This window comes from Natrix helvetica (assembly GCF_964273705.1).
Source record: "Natrix helvetica genome assembly, chromosome: 1".
In the NCBI taxonomy this organism is placed as follows: domain Eukaryota; kingdom Metazoa; phylum Chordata; class Lepidosauria; order Squamata; family Natricidae; genus Natrix; species Natrix helvetica.
In genome coordinates, this window is record NC_138548.1 from 344,499,830 (window position 1) to 344,513,070 (window position 13,241).

At 41.7% G+C, this 13,241-nt stretch overlaps 1 protein-coding gene across 1 annotated transcript; it reads right to left on the reverse strand.

The window, feature by feature from the left end:
* Positions 1-4,683: 4,683 nt before the first annotated feature.
* On the reverse strand, positions 4,684-13,002 carry LOC309383349 (cholinesterase-like). Its single transcript, XM_081935811.1, has 4 exons — positions 12,763-13,002; positions 7,041-8,505; positions 5,783-5,946; positions 4,684-5,660 (listed from the first exon to the last, which is right to left on the reverse strand). Coding segments are annotated over exons 2-4 (1,620 nt in total). The 5' UTR covers positions 8,495-8,505; positions 12,763-13,002; the 3' UTR covers positions 4,684-5,658.
* Positions 13,003-13,241: the final 239 nt, after the last annotated feature.

Below are 13,241 nucleotides of genomic sequence, written 5' to 3' on the forward strand. Positions count from 1 at the left end.
AAGTGACTTATGACAATTTTTCAGCCTTGTGACTGTTGCAATATCCCCATCATCATGTCATCAAAATTCACATGTTTGGCAACTGGTGTGTATTTCTAATGGTTGCAGTGTTCCAAAATGAATCCATGCTGCTGCCAGATTTTCATTTCTCAGCTTGCCGCACACTATTGGAGGGAGGGGTGGGGGAGGAAGAAGCTTGGAATGTGGGACCAGACAATAACAACAGGTCATCCCATGGGAACCAAGGTCATCCCAACAGGTGCTGGCCAAAGATGTGAAGGAATTACCAGAGAGACGCCAGAACGCCTAATTCAGGGGTATCAAATTCAAGGCCCGGGGCCCGAATGCGGCCTGGGGGTATTTAGATCTGAGCCACGGAACTGCGTTGGAAACAGCAAAAGACTGGTCTGCAGTACTTCTGCCTGTGAAAACAGGTTCCCAAGCTCCATTTTCAGTTGCCACAGCCTCCTGCAACCCTTTGCCAGTGAAAAAGCAGCTCAGGGGAGGAGGGGCATATGCGGCCCTCCCGAGTTCCGTTTTCACTGGCAGAGGGTTGTAGGAGGCTGTGGCAGCCGGAAACGGAGCTTGGGAACCTGTTTTTGCTGGCAAAGTGCTCGGGTCACCACAGGCACCACTGACAGGAGTGTCATTGAGCTGGCCATACCCACTCTGGCCACACTCACCCTGCACCCCCCAAGGTCAAACAAACCCTGATGCGGCCTTCAACAAAATGAAGTTTGACACCCGTGGCCTAATTGGACAATGTGACCTGTGACACGGAGGAAGGGAGAATCGCTATTTTTTAATTATACGAAAACCATGGGAAATAAGAGTTAGCTTTGGTTTCATATGTGCCGAAATCATGTACTCATGTAAAATTGTTCTTAGAGAGAGATCTGATCATTTTGGAGTGCTGACTTGGTTGGGTTCATCAGTAGGAATCTTTTTTTTAACAGCTTATTTATATGTTTTCACATTACATACATAAGTGCTTAGTGAACAGCATATTATCTGGATCAATTTATTTTTATACAATTATACATTTCCCACTCCTAATTTCTACCTCTGCTATCCAACCATGTATAAAACAAGTCCCATGTTTGAAAATACTCCGTATCTTCTTTTTCTTTTATTTTTAGTGTCAGTCTGTCCATTTCTACGCAATCTAAAAAAATGTTAAATTACATCATCTTCTGTAGGTGTTCCTTCATTTTTCCAGTACTGTGCAAATATAATTCTTGCTACTGCCAAGACATATAGCATTTAAACATGTAACATATATATTTTTTAATTACATCATCCTCTGTAGGCATTTCCTCATTTTTCCAGTACTGTGCAAATATAATTCTTGCTGTTGCCAAGACATACAACAATAAGTATAAGTTCCCTTTATCATACTTTTAGGTGTTATGCCTAGCAAAATATTTCTGGCTTCAAATCTATGTGTTGTTTTAACATTATCTCCAACCATACAAGTATTTTATCCACTATTTCTTTGCTTTTACACATGTCCACCACATATGATGATACATCCCCGGTGTCTGGTTACATTTCCAACATCTAGAGGACAGGCTTTTAAACACCTTTGCTAATCTTGCCAGTGGTAAATGCCACCTATAAAACATTTTATATACATTTTCCTTATTGGCAGTTGCCATTGTCAGTTTACAATTCCCCCCCCCCCCAAAAAAAAAGTTTTTGCCATTTGTCACCCCAGAACAACTAGACACAAGGACAGTTTTTCCCAAATGCCATCACTATGCTAAACAACTAATTCCCACAACACTGTCATATTACCTACTAAGACTGTATTACTATTATTCTTCTCTTCCTTCCTAGTATCTATTGATTCCCACTTATGACTATAACCATGTTGCTTTTATCTTTACAATTTATATTGTTTTATTTGTTTCCTATTACAATTTGATTGCTTATTAGTAACCTATGACTATCAGTGTTGTATCTTATGATTCTTGATGAATATATCCTATTTTATTTTTCTTTATATACACTGGGAGCATATGCACCAAAGACAAATTCCTTGTGTGTCAAATCACACTTGGCCAGTAGAGAATTCTATTCTATTCTATTCTATTCTATTCTATTCTATTCTATTCTATTCTATTCTATTCTATTCTATTCTATTCTGTTCTATTCTGTTCTATATATTTTTGCCCATATTGTCATTGTCTCTTTTACCTGTTCATCTTCCATTTTTAAGCTTAATAAGAAATAGTATATTTTCATCTACTCCTAACATTATTTGGTCAAATGTTGTAGGCTCTTTATAGAAACCATACTCCTTAATATCTTTCTCATACCTCGATTTCTTTTGCATGTGCAGCCACTATGATAAGTCCACACTTTGATTCTGAAACTCTTGTTTGGTTTTAGGTTCCCCTTCCACATTTAAAATATCTTTATATGTTACATTTTTTTCTAGATTTACTACATTTGGATGTATAAATGCTTCCATTGTTGAGAGCCAGACTGGAATTTTAATTAAATTTTTGCTTTCACCTTTTCCCATACTGAAAGTAGAGCATTTCTTATATAGTGTCTTTGAAAATGTACACGAGTTTTGTTTTTATTATACCAGAAACAAACATAGCATCCTAATTGGAGATCATGGCTTTCTAGAAGAAATAATCCATTATGTCTAAGAGTTATCCATTTCCCCACCCATGTTAATACAGCTGCATGGTAGTAGAGCTTCCAATCTGGTAGTCCAAAGAGCCCATCATCCAGTATCAGAGGTGGAATTCAGCCGGTTCTTTCCGGTTCGGGCGAACTGGTAGCGGCAGCTGCGGGAGGCTCCGCCTACCACCCCGACATAATGTGCATGCAGAAGGCAGTGTACAGACGTGGTGTGTGTGAGTGAAGCGCCCACACGCACTCATGCTCACATTTGCAAACTGGTAAGGAAGGTAAGTGAATCCCACCGCTGTCCAGTATGGTTAGCTGACTTCCTCAGCTTTGGGGGCAGTCAATGGCAGTCTTGGAGGCCACTGGAGCTGACGTAAATTGATTGTTTGGTGTGGGTGACACAAACGTTTGAGCATTTTGTCAATTGGTTTCTTTAATTGTTTGCTGTTTAATTGTGCACATGCCCAGGATAAAAGGACTAGGTGGACCAATTACTTAATCCTTGGTAGGAACAATGCTTTTGAATATTGCATAAACCTCTATGTCACCCTTCAGCACCTCATGTTTTATGGTTGATAGTGGCTCATATATCAAGCTGTCTATTTTGTGAGCGGACCTTGGTCTGCCATAAAGTTTGTTGAGTTTTCCCATGGTTTTAACTTTAACTTTATTTTCAATTCACCTGAGACTAGTCGAAGGATTAATTAATTGCAAGCGTGACACACAATAAGACTCCCTAAAATAATTTCAACTCTTGTTTAGTTCTTCCCTGGTTGATAAGAAAAGCTCTGACTACTGTTCTTTTTCCAACTCTGCCGTTCTAATTCTAATGCATCACATTTGCTGGAAATAATAGCTTATTTTGTTTACAGATCTTTTTTGTGCAAAGTGTTATATCTTTGGGTGTTTAGCTGGCTTGCCCTTTCTTCCCAATGTCAATGAAAACATATCCACTAAGTACCAATATATTCAGACTTTCCTTGTTTATTTTGGACTTCTTTCTTTTCTGGTGTACTTCCAAAAAAATTCAACTACAACTACTTACTATATTTGTTTGGGACCTCTTCTTGGTAAATAAAATTGATGTTCAGAGATGCAGATTGCTTAGTAAGTTTTTAGCCTTACAATTATTTTCTGGCAAGGTAGAAAAATTAGATGAGTGCCAAGACAGGTACATTAGTACCCATATGTTTCATGGCAGACAATAATTCAAATTTTCCAGTAATTTCAGTCAAATTAAGATTCCTTCAGAGAGAAAAACCTAGGAAAGCACTTGATTTTCATTGCATAGAAGGCAAGGATTTGATTACCAATAAGTGACCAAGGATCTTTAATTTATATAGAGATACACGAGTAGTTAAGATGTGATAGTTAATATAATTTGTATACATCACAGAATCTGTGGTAAGATAATAGGCAAAACTGTGCCGGTTGATAATAGAACAGACCCTATTAACTAATGAGAGAGAATCCCAAAAGTGATTTTTCAAAAGGCAACCGGACTTTCTGGATTTTCTTTGAAGATGTTTTGCTTCTCATCTAAGAAGCGTCTTCAGCTTTGTGTGGATGGGGGGGAATGGAAGGTGAATGGAAGGTGAGAAGTGAAACATCTTCAAAGAAAAACCAGAAAGTCCAGTTGCCTTTTCAAAAAGCATCTTTGGGACCACCATGGCCAGGATGACTGAGAATCTCCATAGACATTGAGAGAGATATTATAGTGTGCAACAGAGGTGGTATTCAGCAGGTTCTGATCAGTTCTGGAAATTTTGAGTAGTTCGGAGAACCGGCAAATACCACTTCTGACTGGCACCGTCCCCATCTATTCTCTGCCTCCCGAGTCCCAGCTGATCGGGAGGGAATGGGGATTTTGCAGTATCCTTCCCCTGCCACGCCCACCAAGCCACATCCACAGAATGGGTCGTAGAAAACTTTGAATCCCACCACTGGTGTGTAATGTAATGTGTTGCCATTATAATTAACAGGCTAGTAATAAATCTTTTGATTTCTATATAGTTTTTAAGAGATTTCACAGAAAAATAATGATATCATTTCCTTTTAATTTTAGTATGCACTTGATTTAATGATAATGGTTCAAAGAATCATTTGTAGAAAGAGGCTAAAAGGAAAATCTGTTCCAAGAAAGGAAAAAAACAAAACAAATATGATTGAAAAAAAGATCATTATTAATAAGTTTGATGACAGCTCACGAATATGATGTTATCATTGGTGGCTTTGATGGTGGTGGTGGTGGTGGTGGTGAGGACAGTAAATGATAATGAAGATGAAGATGATAATGATGATATGGACAGCATTAAGATATAATGGAGATGATGGGGAAAAGTGGCATTGCCCAACTGACTTCTAGTGGTACATGGATGCAATGGCATTCATGCTAATGACCCACAGTTTTTACAGCTGTTACAGTAAGTGTTTTGTATTAGATGTGAAGCTGACCCAAATGCACAACACTCAGCCATACTTATAGATGTATTCACGCTTTCCATACCACCTCCCATTTTAAACTGGCCTCTTTCTAAAGAGACTGTATCTATATATAGCACAGCCTTCCTTCCAGAAAATGGGAATTAACTAGGATTCCCCTTCATGCAAAGAAAGAATATATGGGTTATTCCTTAAGATGCCCAAAGCCTAATTACTATAGTTCTAAAATCAGGTGAATGTACTTGCACCCATGGCTAAATATACCTATTCTATTGCCTTCCTATTATACCACCTAAAGGGACAGAGTCGGAAGTGGAGTTGGCATAGGCTGAGACACACATGCCACCATTGCAAACTGGGTTCACTCAGTGGTTTTTGTTGAACTGAGGCTCAGCCAATCATTCTCAACCCCTTCTTGTGTTTTTAGTTCTTCCCATATAACAGCTAAACAATATCTTGACAGCTAGAGAGCTCATATCTTCATTCAACTTGTATTCTTGATATTACATGCCATATTCTATATTCCTGGTTCAACTTCCCAATTCATGAGTCCGGGTCGTCTGGAGATTTCTCTGCCAATGGAAAAAAAAATAAAGGGAAAAGTGTAAGAAACTAAGTTTACCAAGTCAGAGGACCAAATAATACTTCATATAACAGACAGAGAGAATTTATTTCCCCAAAGACCTCAACTCACACGGTTGTGTGTCGTTCGCAGGAAGCGTAGCCAGGAAGTCACAGAGTGGAGCAGGTGACAGCCGTTTGAGCTGGGGTGCTGCTGTGCTGATGTGAAAGAAATTCTGCTCTGTGGCATCATACAGTGGCCATTGTACCTCATCTGGCTTTGACCCTGTTGGAGTCCTACAAAGGCAATTGAGAAATTATGGTAGGATTACAAACAATCTCTTGTCTATTTACAAGAATTACAGGCATTGGCGTCCACTGATATCAAATAATTATTTCCAAATCTTTCCTCCCTCCCTCTTTTCCCTTCCTTCCTTCCTTCCTTCCTTCCTTCCTTCCTTCCTTTCTTTCTTTCTTTCATTTTTTCTTTCTTTCTTTCTACAATATGGTGCTCACGAAGTGGGTACTTTTAGTCCCAAGAATCGTCAGGTGTGAGCACCATAGTTCCCTTGTTCTCCACAAACTTTACTTCCACTTTTCCTTATCATTCCTCCAAACATTAGTATAAGGGATCTCTACCTTTCGCCATGACAGGCCATAAGGAAAGAAACAGGACAAGATCTGAGGACAATTCCCAACCGAGATGGTCAGAACGTACCATCAGGTGCACTTCCTGATCAAGCAGCGAGGATTGTGTCCCATTGCTGAAGTCCCATGTTCTTCTGGCTTGTTACTGCTGATATCAGAACAACAGCAATGTTGCTACCATACAATTGACACAATAGTTATGGGAAATATAATAGTTACAAGACTCAGCTGCTGGCTGCTGCTTGGACTACTACAGTGGGGGGGGGGGGGAATTAATGGCGCTCCATATCAGCAACAGACAACTGCTTAGAAAACCTTTACCTAACCTTATGTTACTGTGGTGGTGCAGTGGTTAGAATGCAGTACTGCAGGGCTAACTCACTGCTCACTCCAGGAGTTCAATCCTGACCGGCTCAACGTTGACTCAGCCTTCCATTCTTCTGAGGTCGCTAAAAGGAGGACCCAGATTGTTGGGGGCAAATATGCTGACGCTTAGAGAGGGCTGTAAAAGCACTATGAAGCGGTATATAAATATCTAAGTGCTATTGCTATTGCTACTGAATGGGGCCCCAGACTTGAATTATTCTCTGCAATTGCACAGAGAATAATTGCTGTCTGGAAAATGGGAAATTGGCGAGAGATGAACCCTCAGGTTCATTCAGACTGCCCCAAAGCAAGAGTCCAATTCATGAAAAGGACGAGCAATGACTGTGTTTTACGGGCTGGAGGGTTCAGTTCCTTACCCGCCTCTGGCAAACTGTGCCCAGTATCTCATCGTCTGACGGCTCAATGCTTCCTCAGCCTCTGTGATGGATCGGTTTGTTGTTGACGCCATGGTTCCAAAGACATAAGGTATCTCTGCTCCGTGGGGTGTCCCTACCCACTCAGGCCATCCAGAGCCAGAAGGGTGGTGACTGAAGGAGTAAACATACGCCGGCTTCCTAGCTTTTCTGACCTTCGCAGCAAGTTCAACCAAGGGACACACCATGAAATAATCTCGCATATACTGAGAAAATGCCAAACGGTATTGCCCTTGATTCGCTTCACTGAATTTCTGGGCAACGGTGTTCGCAACTTCTTTTGTGGTCCCTCTTCGCATAGTTATCGCCACACCTTGGAGAAGCTGCTCCCATGTTAACATTCCTCCGTTTGCTTTTGTGCTTGGATACATAAGCAATACAAAAGTGGAGCCTTCATCATCAGTGACCCCAGTAAGAATTGGCTTTCCCTGAAGAATTGCAGTGTCCAGCAGATTTGGGACTTTGCCTGGGAGGAAAACGCCATCTGTGGTCAATGAGTTGATCAGGGTCAAATGAGTAAAGTTCTTGTGTCCAAAGTCTATCTCCTGTAGGCAGCTCACCACAGCCCTGTCGTTATCTCTTGCGCACCCCACTTGTTTGCTGAGCATGATCGCATCTCTGTGGGCCTCTTGGGGGCTCTTCCAGGGCCAAATGGCATTGGGAACGCCACTCTGAAGCACAGCACGGGCAAAAAGGGGTTGGCTCAGTGGGGAAAGGAGATGGCAACCCACCAAAGCTGCTCCTGCACTTTGCCCAACCAGAGTCAACTGAGCTGGATCTCCCCCAAAGAGAGCTATGTTTTCCTTCAGCCACTTGAGGGCCAAATGCTGGTCCCACAAGCCCATGTTTCCCGGGGCGTAGGGGGGCAAGTACAAAAAGCCTAGACCCCCCAAGCGATAATTCATGGAAGCCACTATGACATTCTCTGTAGCAGACAAGATTGCTCCATTGTAGATGTCTAGCGAGGCTGTGCCAGTGATAAAGCCCATGCCTTGGAACCATACAAGTACAGGCACTGGTCTTGAAGGTCGAGGGTGGGGTGCCCAGATGTTAAGAAAGAGACAGTCCTCTGAAAGAGGTGTGTTGGCGACCCATATGTCTTTATCAGGAAGGCCAGGAATATCAGTCTGGGGACAAGAGTTGCCAAAACGGGTGGCCTCCAATACTTCACTCCATGGCTGACGTGGGACAGGCTTTTGAAAACGGAGTTTCCTCACTGGAGGTTCTGCATAAGGGATTCCCAGATAGGCAGTTGCGGAACCAGATCTAGTCAAGACTGTTTTGCCTCTAATAGGGCCACTGCTGGTCACTACTGGAGCGCCATTGTTGGAAGCACATTTGCAAACCAATGAGAGGAAGAAGAAAAAGCTCAAACGTGACCAGAGGAAACAAAGCATAGTAGCTATACCTGCAAGAATCAGAAACACAAAATGGTTGACTGGATATAACTCATCCTGTGTAACACAACCTAATTTGAGTATATGAATACACAAATCCATTTAAATGTATATTTTGGAAAGCTTAAATTGGTTTTGATGCAACTCAACCCAAGCCAGGCTGAGCAGCTGTGGGTTTTTGAACCTGCTGGTTCAAGATACCTTCTATCTGCGGTTCGAGATGGGTGGCTTTGACTCAGAAAGACCCAGTACACAATCTGGAGGCCATGTTGGACAGATAGGAGCAGACAATAGCCATTGCTAGAAGGACCTTTGCAGAACTTGGGGCTGTGTGTCGTGTACCCATTCCTGGACCTGCTCACAGTCACTCATGCCCTTGTGATTTCCAGATTGGACTACTGCAACATGCTTTAACATGAGGCTGCTCTTGGTGCAGGCAATTACTGGTGCAATTACCCAGAACATCTGAGACATCACTGGTTCGTGAGCTGCATTGGCTTCTTGTGTGCTTCTGGGTACAATTCAAAGCACAGGTTGTCAACGGGTTAAGACTGGGTTACTTATAAGACCATCTCTCTTCAATGGTCTCCCCAATGGTTACTTATGAGACCACCTCCCCGCAGTGGTTTCTCTGGCCTGCCTGATCTAGCAGGAAACACATGATTTGGCTACTGTTAACTAGGGAGCATCAGTTGGCAAAGCCTACAAGAAGAGCTTTGTCTGCCATGGTGCTAAAGATAAACTAAGAACAATTCACAACCATGGATATATATTATTAATCAATAAGCTTTATGGAATACATGTTAAAATAATAGATTTGCATTGGTGAAATAATCTGGCTTCGCTTAATATTCTGGCTTGCTTGGTGTGACTCCCAGGTCTACTTTAGGACAAGGCATGCAGGAGGAAGTAAAACCACAGGCTTGCAAATATTGCTAAAGTATTACTAAAGGAGAACATTTAAATTTCCGGAATGACAGTTATATTATGAAAATTTGTGGTTAACCTATGCGCACTTACAGCTATATGTGTGCACACAGAGAGATGGATGGCAAACAAATTTAATTAATTAAAAAAAAAACAAAAAAAACAAGTCCTATAGGAGTCTTAGTCATAAAATGGAACGGTGGCATCTTGGTTGTGGGTTTTGTGGTTTAGGGGCATAAAAGACTTAGCTGTAAACAATGAGGTTACACAGGTTTTTAAGGAAACCTTCCTATGTTAACAGCTGTGGTGGCGCAGTGGTTAGAATGCAGTAACTTTGCCCAGTTCGAATCTGACGGGTTCAAGTTTAACTCAGCCTTCCATCCTTTAGCGATTGGTAAAATGAGGACCCAGATTGTTGGGGAGGGGGGCAATATGCCGATATTGTAAACCATCCAGAGAGTACTATAAAGCACAATGGAGCAGTAAGTGTATGTTCTCCTTCTGCGCAGAATGAAGTTGTGTTGTGGGGTGTTTGGTGCTCTCTGAGCTTGGTGGTTTTCTTGCAGATGTTTCGTTACCAAAGTTGTGTTGTTTCAAACTCCACCTTGATGTGTTCAATCCACCTTGGGCTTCAACTAACCTTGGGCTTCAACTAACTGGTCAAGGACCCAGTCTTGGTCCGGGACCACAATGGCACTTATCCAATCAATACCTTCCCCCAGAGGTCAGATGGGCCTCATTGCCTTTTGTGATATTAGTTACAAAGTATCAGATTATGCTCAAGCCTGTGGTTGTGGGCATCTTCTGGTTGTATGGATGGTAGATTAGATGATGCTCACCTGCAATGTGTTTTTATTTTGGGTTTCCATGGTGTATTTTGTGCTTTTAATCATCTGATTATAAGCCATCTAGAGTCACATAAAGTGATATGAGGGAACTGTATAAATTGAGCAAACCAATCAATCAATCAAATTCTATGATATTGTGAATTTTCAACCAGAGGGAGTGAAACAGGGAGGAAGAAATTCATGGCTCAGGTTTTAAAAAATCCCTCAAAGAACCAGAAGAGTTAGGGAAGGAAGAAAACAAAAGGTTATTTGATGGCAGTGTAAAGATTAGCTTATCAAGCATACAAGGACACCAATTTTCCACTTGACATTTTCAACCTGCCAACATTCAATCAAGTCAATTTGTTTCAGTGGCAAATATAAACTCTGGCAAATAAAGTGACGATGATAATGATGGTATCCATTCAATTGTGTCCAACTCTTGGCAAATAAGGTATGGTTGCTTAATGGTCTGGGTTCTTCCTCTTATTAATTCCTGGTTCCGCCTTTTCTCACTCTATCCTTTTCTCATAGCATTTCAAAACCCTTTCCTTGGTTGTGTCAAGAGTAAATGTCTGTCTCAATAAAATTATGCCACCCAGGGTCACCTTGTAGGGGAGATGGGTGGAATAAACATTCAATGAATACAATAAATAAGAGGAGATTCCATTTGTGTCTAAGGATCTGGGGACTGTTTGTATCACTTTGTGTCTTGTTATCATTCACCTCCATACAAGTCTTTTCCATTTTGTATCTGATCATGGACAAGTTCAAGACCAGATAAAAACGCCTTTCACAGAACTTGCCTAAAGTTTGTTTCCTCTTCCCTTTATCCCTTCTAATCCATCCTGCTATGGAAACATAATGTAAGCATTCTGGAAGACCCAGATATTTCAACAATGCCAGGGGAAATCGGTATAAAGGAGATACAAGTAGTCCTTGGCTTACGGCTATTTGTTTAGTGATCCTTTGCAGTTACAACGGCACTGAAAACAGAGACCTATGACCGTTTTCACACTTACAACCGTTGCAGCATCTCCACGGTCATTTGGTCAGAATTCGTCCACTTGGCCACTGGAATGTATTTATGACGGTGGAAGTGTCCCGGGGTCATGTGATCACCTTTTGTGACCATTTGACAAACAAAGTCAATAGGGACACCATATTCACTTAACAACCAGGTTACTAACTGAGCAACTGTTCAGGTCACAAGGTAAGGTCATAAAATGGAGTAGAACTCACTTAGCAACTCTCTTGCTTGTCAATGGAAATTTTGGGCTCCATTGTGATCATAAGCTGAGGACTATCTGCATTCTCCTGGCTTTTCCTGCACTAATATTGCCCATTCATTTGCACCCACAAACTCAAAGAGATTGTGTGCCTTTCGGTTCTTCACCATCCAAACAAGGAAATGTTCCAGGTAAGTGATCTTCTTACCAGGTCTTCTTCTTCTTCTTCTTTTTAGAAAATGGGTTAAGTCAGGGGTGTCCAAACTTGGGAACTTTAAGACTTGTGGACTTCAACTCCCAGAATTCCCCAGCCAGCTGGCTGGGGAATTCTGGGAGTTGAAGTCCACAAGTCTTAAAGTTCCCAAGTTTGGACACCCCTGGGTTAAGTAATCAAGCACTAAAAGTATGCAGTTCTATTCTCTCTTTCTCTACCACCTCTCTTCAATGCTAGTGTAACCCTAGCATTTAGAAGATAGTGTCCTCTACATGAGGTAGCAAGATTCATTAGATTGATACAGATACAGATTAACAGAATTGGAAGGAGCCTTAAAATCATGTGATTCACTCAAAACAAATAGCCAGGTGGTTGCCATTGCTGTCTCCCACCTGGCCAAATCCTTGCTGTCTGAGGAGATAGCCTACCAGGGGTGAAATCCAGTAGGTTCTGACAGGTTCTGGAGAACCAGTAGCGGAAATTTTGAGTAGTTCAGAGAACCGGCAAAAACCACCTCTGGCTGGTCCCAGTGGGGAGGGAATGGAGAGTTTGCAATATCCTTCCCCCAGGAGTGGGGAAGGAATGGTGATTTTACAGTATCCTTCCCCTGCCATGCCCACCAAGCCACGCCCACAGAACCGGTAGTAAAAAAAAAAAAACGAATTTCACCACTGTAGCCTACCTAATGATTTCTGCCAAACACAAATCTAGAATAAGACCTCTTTTCTTAATCTGCTTTCAATTCTTCAGGTTTTTAATTTCTTTTATAAATATATCAAATCAATGCGTGAACAGGGTGGCACCTGGGTTTGATTCATTCTAATACAAATGAAACTAGCAAAGTCAATCATAGCTAGTCATTCATTCATTCAACTTGTATTTCTAACAATAATACTCATGTATATTAGGTTGCAATCTATCAGAATTGTTCAATTATTCCACATTTTCTCTTGTGATTACTTTTATTTTATTATATTTATATCTTTCTCTGCTTTCATTCCCCAGCTGCTTTCCCAACTTCACCTCTGACCGGTGAGTAATTAGAACATACTCATTCTTGCCGTATCATACCTGCTTTCTCATCGGCACTAGCTGGGACTGGATATTAGCTGATGGTCTGTCCTTCCAGGAAAATAAGACTGCCCTTGTGCTTGCTCCTTGGTGCTCTCCTGCCAGAGTGTCTGTCAGGGAAAGAACCTGTCGCCTCCTCTTCTCCTCTTCCTTATCTTCTCCTTGCTCTCCTCCCCTTCAAGCTGCCTGGGGGTGGATGTGGGCAAGCCTCTCCCCTAACAAGCCAAGCTGCTAATTTCCAAAGTCAGTGACTCACCAAGACCAGATGCTGCAGGGCGAAAGGCACAAAGAGATCAGGGCACATAATCTCCACAAATATACAAGTGGATGTGTCTCTTCATCATCTTCAAAAGACGCTCCAAATGGTGTGTGTGGGGGTGTTACAGGTAGTCCTCGATTTGTGACCGCAGTGGAGCCCAAAAGTTATGTTGCTAAATGAGAAAGTTGTTAAGTGAACTTTGCCACCTCCCCCTTCTTCA

Excerpts from the sequence above, each read along its gene's own strand:
- LOC309383349 (XM_081935811.1), bottom strand. The coding sequence starts at position 8,494 with ATGCTTTGTTTCCTCTGGTCACGTTTGAGCTTTTTCTTCTTCCTCTCA. Across the intron at positions 5,947-7,040 it reads GCACAGTTTGCCAGAGGCGG|GACTCCAACAGGGTCAAAGC; the intron begins GTAAGGAACTGA and ends TTGCCTTTGTAG.